At 44.2% G+C, this 26,579-nt stretch overlaps 1 protein-coding gene across 1 annotated transcript in view; it reads left to right on the plus strand.

The window, feature by feature from the left end:
- Nucleotides 1-26,579, plus strand: part of LOC119169733 (MAM and LDL-receptor class A domain-containing protein 1-like) — a 228,200-nt gene that overhangs the window by 192,154 nt on the left and 9,467 nt on the right. The window contains exons 57-62 of the mRNA XM_075885553.1: nucleotides 4,636-4,772; nucleotides 6,564-6,678; nucleotides 7,381-7,455; nucleotides 10,318-10,395; nucleotides 19,118-19,312; nucleotides 25,029-25,160. Coding sequence (XP_075741668.1) covers nucleotides 4,636-4,772; nucleotides 6,564-6,678; nucleotides 7,381-7,455; nucleotides 10,318-10,395; nucleotides 19,118-19,312; nucleotides 25,029-25,160 — 732 coding nt within the window. The remainder of the gene's footprint in view (nucleotides 1-4,635; nucleotides 4,773-6,563; nucleotides 6,679-7,380; nucleotides 7,456-10,317; nucleotides 10,396-19,117; nucleotides 19,313-25,028; nucleotides 25,161-26,579) is intronic.

Genomic DNA, 26,579 nt, shown 5'->3' on the forward strand with positions numbered 1-26,579 from the left:
GCGAAAGAATCCTTAGGGAACCAAGAGTGCTTTGAGCGTTTCTCTCTACTTTTCTACCTATCTAACCACCTGTTTCTTGGTGCTTTCGTAGTGGCCTCGTTACCTTATTATAGACAAAAAATCAGCAACAAAGGGACGGATCGACGGAACGACGAATGATTCATGGTTTACCGATAAAACCTTCCGAAGCTTCGCCCAACTCCTCATCATTCACTCTATGGATTTGCCGTGTTTTTTTTAAATGAATGGCTGGTGGTTTATCCTTTCGTTGTAACTATTACATTTTATTTCAGGCTTGTTTGCATTATAATTTGCCTTCTTTGCAAATACTGCAGTCAGTCTTCTTGGCGTGCGATCATATTTTTACGGCTGATATATTATTTCTAACTTCCGAAAAAAACAATGCCGCAGGGTTTGGTCATCTCGCCGTTACTTTTCAATGTGGCTATGATCAATCTGCCAAAAATTCTCGACAAAATACCTGATTTACGGCACGCGATATATGCTGATGACATCACGCTCTGGACCAGGGCTTCGAACACTGGGAGACAAGAGACCTGCCTACAAACCGCCGTAGATGCCATCGAGCGGTATCTCAGAGACTGCGGTCTCTGCTGTGCCCCCGAGAAATCCGAGCACCTCGTCCTCAAAGCGAGAACAAGAGGCAGACCCCCTCTATACGACGAGCCCAACCCTAGCGTAACGCTGAAAGGGACCTTAATTCCAAAAGTCGAGACCCTGCGAGTGCTTGGAGTTCACATCTACAAGGATGGATCGGGAGCTGCCACCATACCGAGACTCCAACGGACACTATCACAACTCACGCACCTCGTCAAGAGGATCGCGAATCAACGAAACGGACTCAAAGAGCACGACACGCTACGTATAATGCAAGCTCTGTTCACCAGCCGCATTACGTACGGCACGCCGTACCTAAATTTGAAAACCGCTGAAATTGAAAAACTTAATATTATGATAATAAAGGCCACTAAAGTAGCCCTGGGACTTCCGCCAATGGCCTCTACCACACGTCTCCTAAAGATGGGCCTCCACAACACGTGGAAAGAGCTCATTGAAGCGCATAGGAATAGTCAGCTGGAGACGCTCAAGCTGACGCCCACGGGGAGGTTGGTGCTCCGGTACCTCAACTACAGCGACACGTTCATCGCCGATGCATACCGCAAAAAGCGCATCCCGCTGTACATAAGAGAGTCGCTGTCCATCGCAACTATTCCACGCAACATGCATCCTACTTTCCACAAAAGTAGACGCAAGGCTAGAGCTAACGCTATTCGACGAAAGTTGAAGCAAGACCCGGACGCCCGCTACACTGACGCAGCCAAGTATCCGCATAGAAACGCGTACGCTGTCAGCGTCGTAGATTCTCAAGGCCAAGAATTAGCGTCAGCCACAGTCAACGCACTCAATTCAGACGCCGCAGAAAAATCGGCAATTGCTCTAGCAACCACAACAGATACAGACGCCGCGGTGATTTTCACCGACTCACAAGCCGCCTGCAGGAATTTTGCTAAGGGCCGTATCTCAGCCAATGCCATCAATATTTTGAAATGGCGAAGCACTCCACTCCCATACACTTGTGTATTATGGGTGCCAGGACACGAGGGTCTGCAGGGAAATGAAGCGGCCCACGCCGCTGCCCGCGAGAACGTCAGCCGGGCTGCCCCCTGCCCACAGGACATTCGACCCGTCGTTGAAGAGACGGAAGTTGTTCAAAACACCTACTCGTCGTTACTCCAGCATTACAGGCTGGAGCGACGAGTATATCCTCCACCACACCCAAAACTTACAAAAGAGGAAAGCGTAATACTGTGACGCCTGCAAAGCAGCACATACACACATGGGGCCCTAATGCACCATCTCTACCCAACGAGATATAGCTCTATTTGTCCACTTTGCAACGTACCGGACACCCTGGCGCACTTGCTTCTTGCATGCCAGTGTATTGCCATACGTGATCTGCAACAACACACGCCTGATAACGAAGCAGGACGGAGGAACGAAGACCTAACCGAAACGTGGGAGGCGAAGCTCGCTCTCGAGGACCTGGAAGAGCAACAACATCCCGTCGTCAGGGCCAAGAGGGCAGTAGAAGCCAGAGGGTTCCTGGACTAAGGAGCCCTCCCACCTCAGGGTGACATCGGGCATTGCTCGAAACAGTGTATCAAAATAAACGTTTACTTCTCTCTCTCTGATATATTATTCTTGCTATTAACTTGCCAACCTTTTTCTTCAAAAGATCACAGCATATTTACGGTGTCGATGATGATGAGTGGGGGAAGGCTTCTGGGGATTTATTGGCAAACCATGAGTCGTCTATCCGTCCGTCTGTTCGTCCATCTATCCGTCCGACCGTCCGTCTTTCTGTCTGTCTGTCTGTCTGTCTGTCTGTCTGTCTGTTTGTCCGTCCGTCCGTCCGTCCGCACTTGCTGAGTGAGTCATCGAACTAGGCAGTCACGTACCACGAGCTAGGAGGGAAGAGACCCACGGCTTTAGAAGCTTTGAGCCTGAGTCCAAATTTGGCGGAGCCTGAAGCTACGATTTTAAGAGTTGAACGAGATAGAGATATCTTGTCCCTAGTGCGTACTGAGGTCAAGATGACTTGTGTCAGAGAACCTTTCGCATACGGAGGCATTCTGACAGAGTGGCATGTTTAAACCATTGGAATTAGTGTGCGTAAATTTTTTTCGAGCTTGCTATGTAACCACTGCTTGGCGTTAAGAAAAAATTCTCAGTAGAGTATGAGCCTTCTGTAGTGAGTGGCCCGCTCTAAGCCACAAATACGTGATAATCACATATTCTAACGCCCGATCGCAAAACGATTGTCTCACGCATTATAACTGCGATAATACATGCTGCATTGTGAAGCATGTATACAGGACACGTGTGTTTGTAAAGCACAAGTTACTTTCACTGCATTTACAAGCAGAGGAAGTTATTTTCACTTTAATTCCAAGCCGATGCGTGACTCTGTATTAGAACACCTGCTAGCGACTCAATAAATCCTCGCCAAGGCTCATACTTTTTAAACATTTAGTTTATTTTCGTCTTTCTCAATTTTTTTTGGTCACGCACAAGTTGATATTTTTTCGCTCACAACCGACAACGCCGCTGCTGACATCGACGCCGACACCGAAATTCGTGTGAAAGGAGCTGGTTACTAACCTCTCGACTACCACCTCAAGGCATCAATTCTGCCAGAACGAGACCCTTCCTCCGAATGAAGGAAACTGTGGGTTTAAGCGCTTTTTTCAGAAGAAATATTAAGAGCTAGCAGACAAAAATGCCAGCGAAAGTGTACGGGGTGTTATTAGAAGTAATATGACTGTAAATATGGAACAACGAAAGTGGACAAAAACATGACTTGCCATCGGCATAATCTGAACTTGCGATATCAAGGCACACTCAATGCCATCAGCCCTATTGAACTACGTCAGTATATCTTGTGCACGAGTATAATTTTCAAGTTTTTGTCTTCTCTTCACATCATAAGAAAGTGGAATAAATCTTTCTTTCTACAAAATTGGAAATTCGGTGTGATGAATGATAGTTTTGGGGAAGTTTAGAATACAAAACAAAATATTCACAAGAACAAGAGACATACATGGAAGCAGCTCCTATCCCCTCTCTACTTATCTTGTGACCCTGTCCATTTGTGCTTTATTGTTCGCCTCATTTAGATACTTCCGAACTATTTATGTTGTTTATTTTCACTCTGTTTGTTAGTTTTCGCTCTTTTCCCCTCTACCAGTTCTTAGATGTGCCGAATGTTTGGAGGTGAAGAACATCCTGAAAGCCACTTTACGCTAACGGCTGATGGCGGCCTCGCGTATAGAGCGGGAAGTCATCCATCCGATTCTAAGGGACTATGTGGCATGATGATATTCCACACACAAGCGCAATATCACACACACAAGCAAGCAGGTGGAAGGGGATGTACGTGCATATTCCACTTATACCTCGCATACAAGGAAACATATGTGCAAGGACTTGCTCAGATGAAAACAGCGATGACGTCTGTAAGACTTGTTCTCATAGAGCCTTAGATGTAAGAACACTGCGAAATTTTGAAGAACTCATAAAAACTCTGCACGACTGCTGCGACAAATACATCAGCATTCTCAGCTTTTAGGTACTGCAGCGGAACTATTTCAGAGAGTTTCCGTGAAATTTTTCATTTCTCTAATGAAGTCAAAAAGTCAAAAGCGCCTATGATATTTTCTTTGTTAGTACAATTTGTGTGTGTGTGTATAAAAGACCTAAGCAACACGCGACACCAAATACAAAGGTAAGCAGTGCGCTTGTGCAAACCACGTTGTTTGCTGTTTTCGGGAAAGGGATAAGGCAGCACCATTTGACTATAGGTGCTGATGGGTACCGAAATCTTTAAATTATAATCTTATAACATATTTGTTCCCGTGGTCATGGTCCCAAAAATATAGAAATTTCGTTTCATGTTTTTCTGGTGTTATATTATTTGGTATTTTTTCCTCCCAATGAACCAATGTCACTTTTGGTGCTTTTCTTAAGGATTTCTGCAAATTGCTATGTATTGCCTGCAAGTGCATCGCTTACCACCATGCTCTTCGTAATATGAATACGTTATGAATCTTTCAGCGGATACAAAACTGAGTGTCGTGTTCGCTGACCTACTGGGGAAGCAGATAGGATTGCCCACCACTGTGTCCGCCACAGGTCCCAGCAAATGGACTCAGTTGTCAGTAGAAGGAACCAACCTTCCCAGTGCCTATACGGTAAGTATTCGGTTGGGGACTATTCAGTTAGGTAATTTTAGTTCGCTTGTAATACTGAGTGAGCCATTTCCTAAGTTCACATGTTTATTGCAGAATTTTCAACTGCCGATATTCTTTTTTCTTCGGTGCCATTGTCCTCCCGTTCATGAGGAACTAACTATAGCATAAGTCATTTTTTACACACAACCAGTTAACAGGCTTGGACAGAGGCCTGATGAGCCTGAGGCTTGTAAAGCGAGGCGGGAATAGCTGTAGTCGTCCATACTGAATGGCCTCTGTAATTGCATGCAGGCCTAACGGGCAACCACATGTCTTCGCGCTCACTTAACCAGTCTCTGTTCCGCACTTGATTTTTTCGCACCTTCGTCTCCACCAACATGGATAGGACTGTAAAATGAAGGCAATTTGCGCTGTCGTCCCTCTTTCTACTTCCATATGCCTTACTGTATTATTGACTGAAGAACAGCTTATTGTGGATACGTTTGTATTTGATTAATAAAATATACTGTAAATGACCCTAAACATCAATTTAGATGTCTGGTACTGGCATTATCCTATTGGTGTTCGTGTTCCTTGCTCTATCCCTTGAGGAATTTTGTTTTGTTTCGCACGCTGGCGAAATAGATTTCAAATGCTGCGTATAAAGACACCCTTAATTGTGCCCTGCTATTCCAAGGGTCGCAGCAACCTTAACTGGCTACATGTTTTCAATCAAGCCAATAAATAAGTTCCAGTTCAGTACCCTGACACTGAATTGATCCTTGTAGTAGGGCTTGTTATCATTTTACATCATATGTAAAATTTAACATTAAGTTCAACCAGAACAATTGTCTTTGTTTTTGAAAGGCCTGTTATGAATGTTCAAAAATCAGCGTGCATATGCTCGATTGAAGAGGCTTGTAAGATAGGAAATAGTGTGATCGTGGTCTTGGCGCCTATGGCGCTTATTATTGTTGTTGCCCCCCAAAAGAGCGTCTACGAATAAAGCAACTGAGTATTTTGCACACCAACCAAACCCGTTTTCCTAAATAAGGGACGTAATGTCATTTTCACTGGCAAACCAACTTCATATTTTCTAGATATTTTTTCTTCTAAATTGTGCTACATAATACTTTCCTTCAAATAGTGAACAGATTTCGAATATCAACAAGCTCAACCTAGATATAGTGAGACAGGCAGCACCTGATGTTGATGCTCTAAAATGTTGTTCACATCTGTGAACCTGACCAATTTATTATTTTGTTTTCTTTCGGAGCAAATCGCGTAAGTGGAGGGTAACCCTTATTCCTAAGACATAGATTTTCTTTCTTAGACGTTATTCGTTAAGGCCATACGTCGTATAGAGGAAAATGTTTTGTTGCCCTATATATATGTATGCCTTGACTTGAAGAACTGGTCCTAATTTTGTGTTTTTATAGAGCTCTTTATCACACGTATCTACCTGATCTCAACGAAATACCGGCATCTCCAAGACAGAAGTTCAGCATTAGTCAATACATAAGAAGAAAACAAATTTATATGGAGTTCAATATACTTTGAGCAATTAAAACTTTTCTCGTGCATTTTTCTTTATGCTAAGAGAAGAGTGGTACTCTGGAAACCTTTGGAAGTAAGTACTACGTCACACATGTCCTAATTAGTCGCCAGCACAGCGTCGCACCTGTAGTTATAGGAGAACAAAAATTCTATTCAGATAAGGCTATTATTTTACCACATCATTTTTTCCGCAGCCACAGTTGCTCTCAACTACCCGAATTCACACAAAGTGAAATATACCTTTCTGTTTCACAGGCTCAAATCACTGGCGTTACGGGGTTCTTCTCCAGTGACCTTGCTATAGACGACATTGAAGTGAACGAAGGAAAGTGTGACAGCATCCCGAATGTTACTGCAAAACCGGAACCAAGTAAGGAAGGAGCAATATTTAGCATCGATAAACAAAATTTTTCCTAATTTATTAACCAGCTGCAACATGAATGCATGAAACTATCGCTATATTATCCGTGCTTTTCGAAACTTTACAATGATGTATCACCAACGTAAGTATTTTGAGTTACATTATACCTTTGTCGTTAAACATTACTTATACCTTTTGATCTTTGTTGTTAACAGGCCGATGGTGTGAATCTAATTTTACTCAAACTGCCCAGATAACCCCCTAATGTGCGCCTAGGGTGCACTCAACCATAAATAGAAGCTGCGGTATGGTGTGCGTTTTTGTCGGCTGCAAATTATTTCCTTTGAGCTTGCACCGTTCTTTTCAAGTACGCTTTTTATATTACCTTTATGTGTAGTTTCGTAAAAGATGTCATTGATGTTGCGCAGTCGTCGACGCCCGTAAATGGCGATAACCTGGACACATGAGTAAACATGTCGTGACCGATGAACTAAAAATATATCAGGCACATTAGGCCGAAAGAGACTTCTCAACCCCTTTGCATAATTTTGAAACTAAGCCGTTTTTTCATGCTAATAAACGAGAGAGAAAAAAGGGACAGGTATGCGCTTTTAGCAGCTCCAACTTTTATTAAAAAGCTATTTTTTGAGGGTCTATTACACTCTTAGCTTAAGTTACTGCACCTCTATATCAATTATTAAACTATTTCAGAAACCAATCCGCCAACTGTTTCAACACCACTGCCAAGCAACGCAACAACAGTGCCACACGAAACTACTACCACAGGTAGCTCTCGTTTTAATAATTTTTAGCGTTGTTTGTGGGATCAGTCTTCTGGTCATCTTGCGTCAATAAACATAATGTTATGCGCCTTTTTTTCGGTACGCCCCTATTATTCTTATATAGCCATCTTTACCTGTAAAAAAATTCTTCTGAAGAGCCGCGCCTCCAATTACATTCAGGTATGAAATAATTCTAAAATAAAGCTAACGCGTATCTCTAAATATAATTTTAGATTTGGCAAATCAGATTTTATTAAAAGACATAATTTCTTTCTTTAATGTGCACAATGAAAGGCTTAGCTTCATTTCTCTATTACTTCTATTAGGTAATAAAACTTTTTGTTGGGGTAGTACGTAACTCTTCATATTGTAAGTAGCGCAACTTTGCAATCCTTCAAAACACTCCCACGTTGACGCACGCTTCAAACAACGTGTTCTAGTATATGTATGCTGATGTCGGCTAGCCGAAGTCAGGAGGTATACCGTGAGGAGAATTGAGCAGGTTGTAAAAAGCGGCATAAGCCTAGAAACTGCGAAAGCAAACTTGTTCATGGGCAACAATCATATTTATGGATTAAGTAACAAGGACAGCAGTGTCATAACCAATATGAATAGGATAGTCGAGGTGGCGGAGGAGCTTCACAGCGAGCTGTACAGAAGCCAAAGCAATCAGGGTGATATTGTGAGAAACAATATTATTCCAGAATAATTCGACATCATATAAGTAACGTCAGGAGAAGTATAAGTAAAGCCTTAGAAGGAATGCAAAGAGGCGAAACTGGTGGTGAGGATAAGGTAACAATGGGTCTCCTGAAAAACTGCACAGAAATTGTGTTAGAAAAACTGGCCACCTTCTATGCGAAGTGTCTCGTCACGGGAAGGGTACAAGAGTCTTCGAAGAACGCCAGCATCACCTTAATTAATAAGAAAGGCGACGTCACGTGTTTGAAAGATTACAGGCAGATCAGCTTCTGTCCATTCTCTACAAACTATTTACAAAAAATATTAGCTGATAGAATGAAGGGAACATTGGAGTTTAATCAACCAAACGACCAAGCTGGATTTCGTACAGGCTACTCCACAATAGACCATTTTCATACTATTAATCAGGTAATAGCCCCGCCATGGTTCTTTTGTGGCAAAGGTTCTCGGCTGCTGAGCTGCAGGTGGTGGAATCGAATCCCGGCTGCGGCAGCTGCATTTTTTGATGGAGGCGAAAATGCTGTAGGCGCATGTGCTCAGATTTGAGTGGACGTTAAAGAACTCCAGGTGGTCAAATTTTTTGGAGTCTTCCACTATGGCGTTTCTCATAATGATATTGGGGTTTTGAGACATTAAACTCCGCATATAAAACAATCAAATAAATCAATAAACCAGGTAATAGAGAAATGCACGGAATATAACCAACATCTATACATAGCCTTCATTAGTTAGGAGAAGGCATTTGAGTCAGTTGGGACATCAGCAGTAATACAAGCACTACGGAGTCAGGGCATTGAAGAACCCCTCATAAACAAACTGGAAGAAATATACACTGGATCTGCAACCACCATATTTCTCCTTAAAAAACATAACAGCAGTAGAGATGGGTATCAAGCAAGCAAACAAGATCTCTGTATTCCTATACAGAGATCTTGTTAGGGATAAGACCTAATGGAGAGTTTCTTAGTAACCAGCAATTCGCTGATGACATTGCCTTGGTGAGTAACTTAGGGAACAAACTACAGATTATGAATACTGAACTGGACACGAAGCCAGGAAAGCAGGTCTGAAAAGTAGTAACCATAAAAACTAAAGTAATGTGCAACAGTCTCTACATAAAGCAGCACTTTTCGATATGTGTAGAGACACTGGAAGTTGCGAAGGACAGGTAGTAACCACGGACCTGAACCATGAGAGTGAAATAACTATAATAGGAGGAATGAAATGAATCACATTCAGCAAGCATTCTCAATTCATGAATGGTAATCTGCCGTTAACCCTGAAGAGGAATGTATATAACAGCTGCACCTTGCCAGTAATTACCTACGGAGCAGAAATCTGGAGGCTTACAAAGAGCGTTAAGCCTGAATTGAGGACGACGGAGCGAGGGATGGAAAGAAAAATGATAAGTGTAACATAAAGACAAAATGAGAGCAGAGTGGGTCAGTGAAAAAACTGGGGTTAAGGTTGTCGTAGTTGAAATCAAGAATAATAAATGGACATTGGCTGGGCACGCAGCGCCTATAAACAGGATAATTGGTGGTGGTTAAGTGTAACTGACCGGGTTATCAGTAAAGGCAGACACATTAAGGGGAGACAGAAAGTTAGGTGGGCCAATGAGATTAAAAAGTTCGCAGGTGTAACGTGGCAACGAAAACAAGACTGCGTTGATAGGCGGATCATAAGAGAGGCCTTTGCAAGGCATTGGCCGTAGTCAGGCTGCTGCTGAAGATGATATGCATTCTACTATCTGAAGTCTAGTGTAATTTTTATGTTCTTGCAAATCTATTCCTGGCATTTTTATTAAGTATTTCACCCTCTGTATACTACGCTTTCGTCACATTTATTGCGTTATCTGTATTCCGAAATATTTTTAAAATTTTACGTTGAGCCTTGCTTTGCGACTGCTGAGCTAAAGCTATATACTGTAAGTTCAATACAGAAGACAGCAGATATCATTATTCAAATGGTGCTTTACCACATAAGCACTATATAGTGAAAACAATGTAATAGCAATATTGTAATGACCAACAAGAAATAATAGAAGGAATGGGCTAAACACATTAGCAGCACAAAGTTTTACAAAGGACTACATCGGGAAAGTTCATCTCAAGATGCTTTCAGGTTACTGTGTTTTTTTATTTGAATGAATAATTCATTCCAGAAATGAATCCACCAACAACTGCTTCGACGTCACTGTCAAGCGAATCTACAACGCTGCAACATGACACTACAACCACAGGTAGCCGGCGTTTATTAGCTTTATTTGCAGCAATTCCAAATTGCCCTCTTTATTTAAAAAATATAAAGTTACCAGTCAGTTCTTACGTTGAGGTCGAATTTTTCACATGTCTTTTTTTTTCTGGGGGGGGGGGGGAGATTTGCGCCTTTCACGGCTACTCGAAGAGGACATAATATTTTTTAAAAAAGAGTTGATGTGTAAATTTAAAAATATTTGTGTATGTGACAACTTGAAGTTTTCAGTGGAGATTAGCAGGCAGTATGTTTTCACCTAATATACACAAATAACTTTTTGTGTCGTTTCTTCATTACATTTAATATAATTTCTATATCCCGTCGGTCTCATAGTTCTTTCTCAATGTATTGGCACATTTAGCAAGAACCATGGTCGAAGGCCACTTACTGCTGAATTGATGGACGGATTTTCGGCCGCAATACCCCACGCTTGCGATTTCGCATGTCTCACCTGAACACTTTTCTAGATTCAATACGTCAATTTTGGTAACACGGTTTTTCATCTGAAACCTTTACGTATTAGTTAGCGCTTAGTGTATCAGAGACTATTCTTTCATTGCTCCACTGCAAATTTGTGGTGCAGTAGTTATTCGTAATATGCAAAGGTAATGGTAGCTTGTGGATTTTGATTTTTATTAAGTAATAGAAGAAAATACATGCGCCACTTAGGTCATAAAAAATCACTCCTCTCTTCCCGAAGGAACCCGTGAAGAAATGGTAATGCGTTTTAGGGACGAGAGTACATGGCGCAGTTATTTTATGGGCGTAAATAATCACGAGACAAATATTTCTACCGTAATAATTTTTTTACGCATTCGTCAGCCAGTGAACGGTCGAGAGTGAGGCACGCGTTTCACTAAATTTATATTATTACGGGAAGAAAAGGCATCGCAGAGTACATTTACATAGTATGTATAAACGCCTAATGCCAGACATGCCAGGCAGAGTGAAGTCCCCACGGATATCCGCGTGTGTCGTCTTCCTCTTTATATCCGACAGCGCTTCGTGGCATCACCACCGGTGGCGAAGGCACCGACCCGGTGCTCGACTGGTTGGAGTGAAACGGCTTTAGTCGCGTTACGTGAACGATATCAGATGATCGCGCTGTGGCGGTCTCCATAGATTTAGCTTCACACGTGACATCGGTGACCTTGCGCAAGACTCGGTATGGACCAGAGCATGGAGAAGTGAACTTTTCGCAAAGACCAACTTGCGTGATGGTGTCCAAAGAAGGACCATGTCACCAGTATTCAAATGAACATCCCGGTCACGAATTTAGTAGATTCGTCGTTGCTTTTCTTGCGAAGTATTAAGCCAAAAGCGGGCAACTTCGCGTGCCTCCTCTAGTTCTAGCGATGGCGTCATGGCCGTAATCTGATGTCTTATCAAGAACGAGTGGAAGAAGCGTGTCGAAAGGCAGCGTGGGTTCCCGTCCTTACAAGATAAAAACATCAGAGAAACTTGTAGTCATGCCGAAACGTATTGTACGCAAATATTACGAACGCCAAAGCTTCGTCCCAGTCATGATGATTTGGCAAAACATACATGGTGAGCATGTCTGCAAGCGTTCTGTTGAAGTGCTACGTTAGGCCTTTCGTCTGCGGGTTATATGCAATGGGGACTCGCATTTTGCAGCGCAAGAATGCAAGAAGTCTTAAACCACCCTATATAGAGAGTATTTACCCCGGTCTGTGATGAGCTATTAAGGAGTGCCATGACGAATTATGACGTCCTCGAGAAGAAAGTCGGCGATGTCGGTTGCACAACTGGTAAGGATAGCACGGGTCATCGCATACCGATCGTGTAGTCAGTGGCAACAGCTATGCACTTGTTTTCTTTGATGAATAGAGCAAATAGGCCGAAGAGGTCACGACCAACTGTGTAAAATGGCTGACATGGTATCTCCATGGGTTCAAGGCGTCACGCTGGAAGGGTGGCCAGTGTTTTGCATCGCTGACACAATTTGCACGAAGCTACGTAACGTCGAACAGAGCGGTAAATACCGGGTCAAAAGAAGTGGCGTCAACCACGGTCGTAAGCTCTTGAGACGCCCAGGTGACCAGCAGCAGGAATGTCATGCGAATATGCGAGAAGAGTCTGACTCATATGTGTTGGTATGACCAGCAGCAAGTCAAGACATCAGGATGCATGTTATAACGATATAGAACACCATCATGGAGCACAAACTTATGGAGTGATGGAGGTGTAGTGGGGTCACTCAGTTGGTTGATGACCTCTCTTAAGTGAGGATCACGTCACTGCTCATCAGGTTTACCAATGCTGAAAGCGCCAACACGCACATGGACTCGCCACTCTCAGGAAGGTCTGGTAAATCTACTGGGTGATGAGACAAGCAATGACTGCCCTTGTGTTGGCGGCCCATTTTAAAGGCGACTGTGAATTAGTACTCTTGTAGCCACAAGGCCCACCATCCCTGCCGTCTGGTAGGAACTTTCAACGATGACAGCCAGTATAAGGCGTGGTGGTCAGTGATAACGGCGATCACAATCCATACAAATGTGGGCGAAAATGCCCACGGACCAAACGAGCGCGAGACATTCGCGTTCGGTGATTGAATAATTGCGCTCCGGAGGTGATAGAAAACAGCCAGCGTATGCAATGACGTGGTCACTTCCCTGCTGATGCGGTAACAATGCAGCGCTAAAGCCATGACCACTGGCGTCGGGTCGCGCTGCTGTCGGAGTAGATATACCAAAGTGGCCAAGAATCGGCGGCGAAATGAGGTGCATGGTCAGTTTAGCAAATGCACTGGCTTGTTTACAACCTCTGACAACAACCACATCCTTGTACAGTAGGTCTGTTAGAGGACATGAAATGTCAGCGAACTTGCGCACCAATCTTCGAAAGTTCAAGTAGAGGCCTACAAAGCTCCTAACGTCATTCGCACCGGTCGGCACAGGAAAATCCTTGACTGTGCACACTTTGTCGGGATCGAGAAAAACACCTGAAGAATCGACAAGATATATAAGGACAGTAAGCTGCTGACGATCGAAGTGACACTTCGACGAGTTGAGGTGAAGGCCCGCCTTTCGGAAAACATGAGAAATTGCTGAGAGGCACTCGAAGTGTGTCGCCAAAGTTGGCAAAAAGACAATGACGTCATCAAGATACTATAAGCATTGTGGCCTCTTCAAACAATGCAGTAGAGTGTCCATCATTCGTTCAAATGTAGCTGGTGCATTGCATAACCCGAATTACATTACTTTGAACTGATAAATGCCATCAGATATAATAAATTTGGTCTTTTCACAGTCCATATCATCCACTGCCGTCTACCAGTACCCTGCACGAAGGTCTATCGAAGAGAAATACTTCGCACTACTGAGACAATCATGCACGTCATCTATACGTTGTAGGGGGTACACGTATTTTTTGTTACCTTGTAGAGATTTCGGTAATTGACACAAAAGCGCCAGAGGTTGTCCTTATTTTTGACGAGCATGACAGGGCAAACCGCAGGGCTTGAAGTAGAGTCATTGACGTCCCGGCCAAGCATTTTGTCGACTTCTTCTTGTATGATTTGACGCTCAGTAGAAGAAAAACAAAAGGGTTGCCAGTGTATCGGGTTAGCATCCCCGGTGTTGATTCGATGCTTCACAATGGTTGTCTGGCAGAGTGGTCGGTCATTAAGGTCAAACATGTCTTGGCATGAACCCACGAGGGCACGAAGAGCGTGCACATCTTCAGCCGGGAGGTTGACGCCATCATCCGGATAAGAGGAGACAAACCACATTCTTTTGTTTACCGCGGGCACTGCTATTGCATTGTCCAAAAAATGGGATGAATAAATAAAAATACACTTTTGTCATGCTTTCGAAAGTAGTTTCCCCCGTATCATGAATCGTGGGGGATGGCTCATTCCCTGTTAAGGCGGCAATATGATAGTCGCATGCGAGGGCAACGATTGCAAGGGTCAGGATGGTCAGGCAAGGGTCAGGCAAGGGTCAGGACGCTTCCTTGGACCTTTGGGCATAGCTTGTGAGCATAGTTCGAAATTGACGTGAGGAAGACATGTGGTATTCTCCTTTACACTGATGACCATGTGCAGGAACATCATGTTTTGCGAGCAGAGGATGGCATGGTTGGGTGACACGAAGTAACCACCATCAGGCACGGGTGAATCAGGAGAAACCGCAATATACATAAAGGCTAGAGATGGGCGCGAACGTAATCGGTGGAACGTAGCATGCTCAGTTCAGGATCACTTGGCTGAACGCCGAATGGTAGGGCGAGTTGGAAAACACCCGTAGCACAGTCAATGAGAGTTGAATGGGAGGATAGAAAATTAAAGCCTAAGTTGAGTTCATGCGGGCATTGCTCCAATAGATCAAACAAAACAGGAGTATGGCGCCCGGCAACAGTGACCCGAGCAGTACACATCCCACCGACAACTGGAGTCGCACCATCGGCAACGCGCAGTACAGCAATCGGAGCTGGAGTGAGAACCTTGCGTATAGTCGTGCGTGGAGGTTCGAGTTCGTAACTGACAGGTGAGTGCCGGGCTCGACTGACAGGGGCACCGTCGACATTTTCTTCGATAACGTTGTTGTGTCTAAGTAGCCTAAGCAAAGGAATTTTGGGTCGGGTCGTCACGGTAGGCTCAAATCTATAAGAGCTGGATGCATTAGTTTTCCGAGGAGTTGTGGGAGCAGGAAGAAGAAGGAGAATGAAGACGCTGAGAGTGAGACAGGCGACTCCCCGACGAAGGAGAGTGGTGCAGTCGTCAAGGCGTTGATAGTGTAGCAGCATCGCATTCGTGGGTGGTCAGCCGGGAACTAATGGGAGAAAGCCGATTGTTGGAATAGTTGGACCAGGGCTGCGAGTTCCAGGAACTATGGCAGTGGCGGCAAACATGAGCGACGCTTCCACAAGAACCAAAACGGCCTGTCGTCGAGGGTTCGCTATTAGGCCGTGTTTTTGTTCTGAGGACGAGCTACGAGTTTCGGGTCAGATCAGGAGGACAAGGTGGAGACTAGCCTGGACTATTCATGGGGCAGAGCACCCAGAAAGCGGTGTTAGCGAGCTCCTGGCGTACAATGATCAATACTCAAGAAATCGAGTGGGAATTGTTATGGCCACGACGTTGCATGGGGACTGAAGCTGCATCTTCAGTTTCGCGACGGACGAGGCGTACAATGTTCTCGCCTGCAGCAGGAACAGGTGGCGGATGGATGTCCTTGCAAGTAGACGGCGCCGCTTTGTTGAGAAGGCGGGAAACTTTAGGAGCAATGCACCGACATATGCTAATAACGTCATCGATTGTCGACGAGTTCCTGAATACGAGGAGAGTAAAAGCTTCATCTGCGATTTCCTTGAGGATGTGTGTGACCTTCTCAGGTTCTGGCATCTTGTCGTCAACTTAGAGGCAGAGCGAGAGCACATCTTGAATATATGTCTAGTGTGACTTGGTGCAGGCTTGGAGTCGGCACGCGACTTCCTTCTGTGCAGCGCAATGTCGCCCAAGGGGCTCGCAGTATAGATCAATGAGTTTGTGCTTGCAAATGTCCCAGCTCATTATCTCTTGCTCGTGGTTGTGAAACCAAAATTTGGCCGTTCCCTCAAGGTAAAGGAGGGCGTTGACGAGCTTCAGCGTCGGGTCCTAGTGGTACACTGCGCTCACCCGTTCATAGAGCGTAAGCCAATCATGGACTTCTTTGTTGTCAGTGCCGAAAAATGTGCCTGGTCACGTGGTTGTGTCAGGACGACGGTGCGGTTAGCGACTGTTTGTTGCAGTGTGGCATGCCTGGCTGGTCGAAGCACGGTTGGGAACGTTCCTGATGCATCCTCGAATTTTTCTTGAGCAGACATAGCAGAGGCAGCCAAGGAGCGTCCACTACGGGGAATCATTGTGACGGTGAAAGCTGGGATAACTCACACTCTCCACCAAAATGTTACGGGGAAAAAGGCGCCTCAGAGTACCGAGCTTTTTTTACGGATTCGGAGGAGAATTTTCTCCTTCCTGGGCTGTCGTCACAGGCTGCCGACCTCACGGCTTCGTCGACGTCACAACCTCGGCAGTGCAGTTTTGGGGTGTGACGCGCACTAACAATTGCCCAGAAAGGACTACGACGGCACCCAGGGAGCCTTGAGTGAAAAGGTCCTATTTACAAGGTATGTATAAACGTAAACGCCATACATACGAGACAATGCCAAGTCTACGTGGATACCAGCGCGTGTCGTCACCCTCTTCATCTCCGACTGAGCTTCGAGGCAATATATACGTACAACTGAATGGACAGCAGTTGGGCGCAGGGAGGAGAGAGAGCAAACGGCAAGGAAAAAAATTGGCCACGTATCTGCATGTAATCTGCGAATTTCGTCGAAAGACGATAGTGTTGCATGAGGAGAGAGTGAACAAAACGTTTATTTGATGTTCTGCGCAAGAAAATCGGTGAATGGTATTCCGGAGGCGCCGCGTTAGAGTGCCCCGAGCGTGCAGTGGAGGCGAACGAGCGCATCAAGTCACGTCACACGTGCGACATGAGCGCCATCTGGCACTTTCTTTTGGAAAACAAAGCGCGTGGCAATACGCACCCGTCTCAGGGGATAAGGTGTAGAACGCGAGTAGACGGGTAGGTGCCACCACCATCTCGTCTTAGCAAAGCGTTTGAAACACTCCCCGTTCCATGAAAGCGTTGCATTGTAAATCCAGCGTGATAAGCGCTACAGTCCCTAAAATTACTTATGTATTCATTTTATAGTAAGAGATGTATATGGAGAATATATGCGTGTTTTTATGGTGCCCCTGACATGCGCAATAATTCCTTTGTAATTGACCATTGCACAAGCATGAACGCTCAACCTTGAGCAACAGTGGTGGTCGCTGTGGATGGGGTCAGCCGTTTCAAGTACCCAATGCCGGTAAGAGTGGACAAACAGACAAATGTACAGACAGACAGACAGATAGACAGACAGACAGACCAAAATTTTTGCGTCGGAAATCCTCAAGACTATCATCTTTAATAGTGGCAAAGCACAACACCTACCATTTCCTACATTCTCTCCGCACACGTTGGAGCTCCGCGGTGCGATCACACTCACCCACCAGATGGGGCTCCTCCTTTTCATTAACTCTCCGCTACTCCACCCGTACCAGCTGCTCCGGTTCATACGGGCGAGGATAAGCGCGTGCGTCCGCAGCTATTGCTGTGGGAGAGGGAGTGAGAGCGGAGAGAGAACACCTGCTGGCACGCGGACACTAACAGACGCCTGGCATGCCTCGACTAAGAATTGCATTCGCATTTAAAACATCAGTTGTGTTGCTCTAGAGCACAGCACTTCTGTAAATAACTTACCCTTGCGTTGTTTTTGCTGATTCAAAGCAATATACACTGAATGTTGAGTTGCAAAGACATTCGCTATTCGAAGCCAAAAGAAACTATATTAACGCATTGCATTATCGTGATAAAGAACTCACTGAGTTTTTAAGCTAATCAACGAGAGGGAAAAGACTGGACGAGGCAAGTCCTTTAGCCTCAGCAACTTGTATAGTGAATTATCTGGTGAAAGCCTAACATACTCTACGTTTCGATTACTGTGCTTCCATTATCAATTATTAAATCGTTCCACAAACTGATTCCCCGACAACCACTTCGACGTCTTGGCCAAGTGAAAGGACGACGCTGGAACATGACATGACTACAACAGGTAGCCGACGTTGTATTACACTTGTGTTAAGCGTTTAATTGTGTCCAATGTATAAGATTGTATCGTATTCTATTTTTCTGTTCGAAATATTTATGAGCAAGCAGTTATGTGAAAAATACAGTCCTTCAACGATTACATCACTTCAATTGTCCGTAAGCCTCGCCATGATCCTTTTTTTTATGAACCACCATTTATTGTGGTTTGTAAAATGCCCCAGATACAACTATCTCACGTTGGATTATTGAAAGTACTTTGCAAAATAGCGTCAGACTTTGCTACTGACCCCATTTGGATTCTATGTGGTGTGTTGAAACCTTCGGCCCTTTTTCTTACAATGTTTCTTGTTTTGTTATTACAACACTCTTCAAAATCAAAAGAGCTATCTTAAGAGTTGAAACCTAATAACGTACTTTAGGTTCATAAAATAACCTTCGGAATTTGAATCGCATATGAAAACCCATTTTGGTAATTTGCGAATGCTCCAAGACTGTAGAGTGCACACAGTGTTTTCGACACTTGTCATAACTTGGCCGATAATAATTTTCACTCCCTAAATCGGCTTGGCTTCAGGACTGAGTGTAACTCAACATACTTGATTCTCTTAAGATGATTGTAACTCAAGTTATTTAATTCTCCTAAGATAAGTTTTCTTGATCCAACTCCGGCACACAGATAGGCTGCATGATGTCGAATTTTCGGAGAGGTTTTGGTACAGTACCAGAAATCTCTACTTCCTCTAAACTTATCGTACCTTAGTCATCCTTGGTGCATTCCTAATTGGCCCAGTGGATACCTAAATATAGTTATTACTAGAATATATTAGACTTCCTTCAAGCATAAAAAAAGTTCGGGGCCTGGAAATTTTGCAGAAAGTACAACAACTTAAATTTGACACGTACATTTATGGGGGAGTTGTGTACCATTGAAACACGGCTTTTCATTCAACCTTTTTGAGTTTCATCGCAACTATTCACTTGCTTGCGAACACAGGTGCCGCGGTAAGACGACTGATTAGGAATACCTCGACGCTTCTGTTTCAGAACAATCAGTAATTACAAGTGAGGCAGTCACTGTTACGCCAGTGCCTACTAAAAGCGAAGCGCCCTCTACGCCAGAGGCCCTCATGGAATGCAATCGTGGAGAGTTCTACTGCCGCGACGATCTTACGTGCATTCCGGGTGTCCTGGTCTGCGACGGTATCCCTGACTGCCCTAACGGATTGGACGAAAAATGTGGTACGTAGATGTTAAGAGAGACTCTATTTGTCTAGCGGTACATCTACTATAGTGTGGAATAGTACGTATCACCCTATGCTACTTTGGGAATCGAAAAAGAAGGAAACATAGAGGGTCTTCTATGTATTCATCCATAACTACTAGAAAACCAAAGCTACTTTATTCTTCTTCTCAGCCATTGTGTTGATCCTGTTTCTCGACCCACCTCAAGCTTTCTGCACATAACGTAGTCCTACGCTGCTTCAAGTTCGGAGGTACCCCACATTGTTTTGAAATGCCTCTGAGACCGGCCCGCGGTTGAACAAGTTACGATGTGATGTGATGACGTATTCACGTGACGTTACGCCAGACTCTGTCACGGTAACGTCGTAGTGACGTCAAGATGACGAAAGAAAACTAGTGATCTGCGACGTCATGATGACATCATAGACGATTTCATCCCGTTATCAGTTTTTTTCACTGCGTCACAAGGCGTAAGTTTGGCAGAACTGGTTCCTACTTGAAGGGAAAGAGACGAGCGCTTCCAAACGGGGACATGTCTTGTGTGCCTCTTGTCTATGTCCCCGTTTCGCATCGCACGTCTGTTTCGCGTAATGTCATTCGTCCTTCATGCTTCACCGTTCATTGAAGAAGAAGGTGTATTTGAAAAGACTGTCTATCGCTTGGAAAAATTTTTGTGACCATGGTGCAAAGGACAAGGTTGTTCAATGCATCGGTGGGAAGAAGTAATGCTTTCTTGCCATAAAAAAAGGAAATTTTTTAAAACTTGACGTTGAAAGTCGACAAAAGATGAGTGCTAACGTCAACCAGCAGCGGTGTGGTCTATGCACTGTTATACTTACTGCTAAAACAAGAAATCATCACAGGTGGATGATTTTTCTAAACATACATTCAGAATTTCAAATGCTTTCTCGCGCACTTCACGCAGCTTTAGGTTGCGCCGAAGAATAATTCTTGCTTTTTTTTGTTTCTCATGCGTTCAAAGTGAGGCGAGGGGGTACTACCGCTGTGGTGTGTTCGCTTGCCTGTATACCTGCATGCAAACTGCAAGTGTGTGCATGCCTTATACGACCACTATGGTATTTGTTTGACAATTGAACGAAACTATATGAAACCTGTGAAAAGCGCACGTGGTTTAAGTTTGCACTTTTACGAGCCATACGATTGTCATCGCCTCCTCTAACCAGTGTTGTCGGCATTTATCACACCGAAGAAAGAACGCCGAACGCAGACTGATGAATTCTGTTTTAAAAACTTTTACGCATTTTCCAGGGCAACTGCTGTTATGTTAGACACTTCAGATATAACGCTTTTTATTCCGACACCAAACAGAATATCAGTGTAAGAAAAGCAGTGGAGAAAATCAGTGAAAAAAGCAGTTAATGCCGGTTTAAGTTTGCACTTTTACGAGCCCTACGATTGTCATCGCCTCCTCTAACCAGTGTTGTCGGCATTCATCACACCGAAGAAAGAACGCCGAACGCAGACTGATAAATTCTGTTTTAAAAATTTTACGCATTTTCCAGGGCAGCTGCTGCTATGTTAGACACTTCAGATATAACGCTTTTTATTGCGACACCAAACAGAATATCAGTGCAAGAAAAGCAATGGAGAAAACAGTGAAAAAAGCAGTGAATGCCGGTCCCTTAAAGCAGTTAGGTTTTTTCAGGGCAGCTGTTCTGACCAGCTGTTAGTATATGCAGAGCGCACACAACACTGTCATCGTCATCAACCCGCACACATGCTTTCTTCATGCTCCTCTTAATGTGCTGCGTTTTCTCCAGAACACATGCGCCGATTTATATGGCGTGCGATGCAGTGCCTTTGACGGGCGACAAAACATGTACACGGAGATCAAGAAAGAAATAGAAGGAAAGAAAAAGACAGAAATACGCAGAGCAAAATATATAGAAATAACCAGGCGCAAAAAATAAGTAGCAAAAAAGAAAGTAAGGCAGAAAGAGAAATATATAGAATAGGAGAAAAAACAAAAGAGGTAAAAAAGAGAGGCAAAGAAAGATACAAGGTGTGAGAATGAAAACAAACAAGACAAATGCATAGGACAGAAATAGAATTCAGCAGCGATACAAACAGATGGAAAAGACGAATAGAAGGAGACGAATAGATGTTGACAGAAAGAACCAATAGAAAAGAGAGATCGACAGAAAAAAGAGAAATAAAGGGAGAAAGAAACAGAAAACGAAGACATGAAAAAAAGCCACGAAAAAACATACTTTCTTTAGGCTTGGCACTCACCGATAGTGCGAAGCTGTCTTAATTTTTCTTTACTTCAGAAAGTCTGAGGGCCTTTAAATTTGATTGATTGATATCTGCGTTTAACGTCCCGAAATCACCATGTGATTATGAAAGACACTGCATTGAAGGAGTCCGCATTTTCACTGCATTGAGAGGCCGCATTTTCAACGCGCCCAACACGGTAATTTTCAGCATTACCTAGAAGTTTACTGAGAATTCGTATTGCTATCAGCGGTCAATATGCTCAATCACGTGCAACGTTTAGTAATTGCAAAATACCACGTCTAAGATTGAAAGCCCACCCCACCGCGGTATAGTCTAGTGGTTGAGGTACTCGGCTGCTGCCGAATCCCGCGGCTACGTAGTGGGATGGAATCCGGGTTGCGGCCCGCGTGCTCAGACTTGGGTACACGTTAAAGAACCCCAGGTGGTCAAAACATTTGGGAGCCCTCCACTACGGCGTCTCTCATAATCATATGGTGGTTTTGGGATGTTTAACCCCACAAATCAATCAATCAATCAAATAATAAAACTGTGACGTCCGATTGCGCAACGTGCTGCCGCTTTGTTACTGAAGCTTAATTGGTATTTGAGGTTTAACGTCCCAAAATCACCATATGATTGTGAGAGACGCCGTAGTGGAGGGCTTCGGAAATTTCGACCACCTGGGGTTATTTACGTCCACCCAAATGTGAGCACATGAGCTTACAGCATTTTCGCCCGAGATTCTGAATCATCAAGTGACTTCGTAACCCTAACTAAAATTGGCTCATGACCGAAACCGAGCAAAACCAGGTCTTGGTGCCCCGAATCTCGGAGGCAACATAAAAATATTTTGATATGTACTCCTGCTACGCCATTTTCCAGAGGATTTAGTAGGATGAATATTATATATTGACTGAGAATACAATTGCGGGGGCGTTCTCCTACTGGCGTTAATAGGCGAATGCACGATTGACCCCGAGAGCTTTTTTTTTATTTCTACCAAAAGCCGATAGCAAATTTTTTGTTCACTCTGCTCTTTGACAGACAAAAATAAAATTAAAATATTTATTCTGTAGGCCCTAAGAAAACATCAGCTATGCATAATGCACAAAATGCGCGATAATTGACTTCTGGCACCCATTCTCGGGAAACAAAGAATAGGTGCCCCAGACGATGAATTAGTGAAATTTTTCAATGAATGCTCACAATAGTTGCCAAAAAGTAAAGAAGAAAACAATGTCACCACGTAGACCAGTGCATAAACATTATGAAATGCATATGAGATGCTATGATATGCATGCATATCAGATTAATTACAAAATTTCGTGACGAGTAACTGTGTTTCATCAAGCATATAGTCGCTTTTACTTTCACTCTCGCTCAACAATGCATTGTGCCCCGCCGCGGTGGTCTAGTGGCTAAGGTACTCGCCTGCTGACCCGCAGGGCGCGGGTTCGAATCCCGGCTGCGGCGGCTGCATTTCCGGTGGAGGCGGAAATGTTGTAGGCCCGTGTGCTCAGATTTGGGTGCACGTTAGAAAACCCCAGGTGGTCTAAATTTCCGGAGCCCTCCACTACGGCGTCTCTCATAATCATATACTGGTTTTGGGACGTTAAACCTCAAATATCAATCAATTAATCAATCAACCAATCAATCAACAATGCATTGTAAGGCTTAAGTAGATTAATGTTCTTACGTCTTATATCGAAGCGATGAACGAACCTTGAGCAGTGCGCGAGCTGCGCGTGAAATTTATAAAGCGTCATTTTGTCATGACGACGATATCTTTCGAACAATCCAGTATGTTTGAAGACTGATGGTCGCTATGGATTTGATAAGCTAAAGGCATCGCAAGTGAGACACGTAGCCCTGGAACATCTTCGGCTTTACTGTTGAAACAAGTACTACAGTAAATCAGAAGCAGTTCAATGGCACATCGACTATATCTGAACTAGTATTGCTTTCACAATTGTTAGGGCTCGCCACAATAAGAGTTAAACAACCATGGATAACAATAGCACACTTACTTGCAAAGTCATCTGCGTATACACACCTGCATATATATAGGCATAACCAAGTAGTTACGTCCGCAAAGTTTTTCCAGAGAGAAACTAATGTGTCTGAAACATTCGTTTTCTTTTCTTGTTTTCATTTTCTCATTCGTTTGTTTGTTGAGGCCTTGATTATTTACTAGAAGATTTAGCGACAATTTACCGAGTTCATGTTATACGATTAACCATATTCACCGATATCAAGCTGCATGCGTGTGCTTTCGTTATACAGGAACAGCTAATATTTCATACGCTTTCAAGCACTTCTGCATTTTCATCCTGAGACTGACGTCAAGGCCGCGTCACGATGAAAGCGCGTCCTGCTTCCGTTGAGGTAGCCTTGCTAATCGTGCAGGTACTTTCAGTAAAGTATTTTTCCCAGTCAACTATTAAAAACTGCGAATAACTTTGGAGTTTCGTCGTAAATGCAGAAAAGAAAGAAAACGCTAATCTTTACCAAGGCCCGATGTTTTTTTTTGCTCAGCCATCCTGCATGCTTACTCGACGCATGAGTCACACGCATTCTCGACGAAATAAGGCTCAACACATAAAGCGAACGAGAATGCCTGTGTGGCAACTAAATACCCGTAGTGAGCATCAGGGCCTTGGCACCTAACATAAGCAAGCGTTGCTTAAACAGCTTCTCAGAAGAGTTGGCGCGGTAGCCGAATAGACGTCAAAGGTTTCACCGAAGTTGTACAGATGCTTTCTTCGCTGCGATACATTCAACTAATTTGCAGTCGCTCTTTTAATGGTATGTCCTTCGTCGCCTTCTTTTATATTGTGCCAAGCAGTTTTGTTTAGAATTGAGACCATGTTGGTATAGCCAAGTAAAAACGTGAGGTAATCCGGAAAGGGGACTGCTGACTAGCCAGCTAAAGTTATCCCGCCTCGTTCATTCATTGTAAATCGTTATCTAAACGTCAAACCACCAGGGCTATTTTCGCTTCAAAAGAAAATCTAGAATAAAACAGGCTACTCGCGTGCAATATCCTGGTTTGTCGCGTTCGGCTATTGCAAAGGAAATTCATTGGTAGCATGAATAGTGAGGGTATTGTAATGTCAAATGTGCTCATATAATATGCAAAACGGCAGGTCATGGGATCGAACCTCACCTGCTGGGGTTGCATTTCCGATAGAGGCGGAAATGTTGTAGGCCCGTGTGCTCCGATTTGGGCACACGTTAAAGAACCCCAGGTGGTCTAAATTTCCGGAGCCCTCCACTACGGCGTCTCTCATAATCATATGGTGGTTTTGGGATGTTTAACTCCACATATCACTCAATCAATAAATTGCAAAACATATGTCAAAACTTGATGAATGCCTTAGTTGAAATTCTTGCCTATGTTATTTTTGGACTGCGTCAAACATTATTAATAACTGTACTTATAATATTTTTGAACGTTGCGCTATTCCCCTTCTAGGAGTACAGAAGAAATGTAGACCACAGGAGTTCCTGTGTACGAACCGGTCTTCTTCTGACTGTCTTCCACGCACGTTGCTTTGTGATGGAAAGGAAGACTGCTTAGGAGGATCTGATGAAGTACTCTGCGATGGTATGTATCTAAACTGAGTAGTTGCACTGTGCTTTAAATCCGGTGAACAGTTTGAACGTTTTTTTTTTTGAAAAGACGTATTTCCATCCAACAGTCTTAAAAGATGAGAAAAAAGCCGCCCGCATTTTCCCATAGAGGGAACTCGAGTAAATGTGTCGCATTGTGATGGGGGTACCTCGTGAATGTTGCGTAATTGGGTTTGGTTTGGGATTCACCGGGTAGCGTTCATCTCGTGTAGGTGTGCGGGTCGAGGCGTGTAACGGCAACCGTAGGTCACGCTCATCGACGGCACGTGCCAACGTATCAACGAGCACACGATGCGCACACTAAGTACGACTTGAACGGCTCCAGCAGGCGCTGGTCGTCGTCATTCTCACTGTTAACGTTGTCGTTGACACTGCTGCCCTTCAAGTCGACGTTGCCGAACGTGCTCCAAAGAACCCGTCGCGCGTTGGTCTGCTTCGCTTTGTTCTTGATGCTCCCGACCAGCGTAAGGTCGTTGTCGAAGCGCAGTCGGACGCACACTTTTCAGCTGTGTCGAAAGCTGTGGTCTTCGAAGTCGAGTTTGAAACGAGTGGCTGGCTGCGCAAACTGCTTGGCTCGCTTTACTCCTTTCGCAGCGCGCTCGTGTTCACGAGCAGCTTTCGTAGCTGCCTCTCGTTGACGACGTCTGCACGCCGCTTCTCGCTCACGTACTTCTGGTCTCAACGCTCGCTGCTCACGTTCGCCGCTGCTTCTCGTGCACGAAGTTCGGAATCCGCAGCTTGGCAACGTTTCGCAGATGCTTCGCGTTCCTCCAGTGAAATATCTACAGCTCGCATCAAACGCTTGCGTTCAGCATCGTGTGCTAGTCTCTTCGCAACCTTGTCTTCTGTTTTGCTTGCTGTTGCTGCCGCTGAAGACAGTGAGGGTGGGATAACGTTGCCTCTAACGAGTGGTGGGACGATGATGTTGAATTGTGCCCCAGTGCTGTTTGAAGTGAGTGAGTGAGAAAGACTTTACTTGGTTGTCCGGCGGATGACAATCTTAGCCACGCGAAGGAGGGTGCTGTTTCCATCTGTTGCTTCAATGGCATCTACTCAAGTCAATCAAAGCGTAAAGTCAAGAGAAAAAGGTTGAATGAGAGAGGATGAAAGGGGAGAGAGGGAGGGGAGGAGAGATGAGCCAAGCATGCACAGTGGCGGTGTGGACGCCGCCGACGTCTGACATGGTGCGAGTAAGAAATGCTCCGCATTTAAAAGAACATACTCCAAGGCCTGGCAGTTTATTTTTCTTTGCTACCTTGCAGTCTTTATTAATGATTGCAGGCTTACTCAGAGAATATATGCAAACGCCTATACGTACCGACTTTCAGGACAGAGGTCGTATGCATGCACCAAAATAAACACCAGGTTGTTTCAGGCTCAAAGAAGACTAAGA

This window comes from Rhipicephalus microplus, chromosome 2, assembly GCF_043290135.1.
Source record: "Rhipicephalus microplus isolate Deutch F79 chromosome 2, USDA_Rmic, whole genome shotgun sequence".
In the NCBI taxonomy this organism is placed as follows: domain Eukaryota; kingdom Metazoa; phylum Arthropoda; class Arachnida; order Ixodida; family Ixodidae; genus Rhipicephalus; species Rhipicephalus microplus.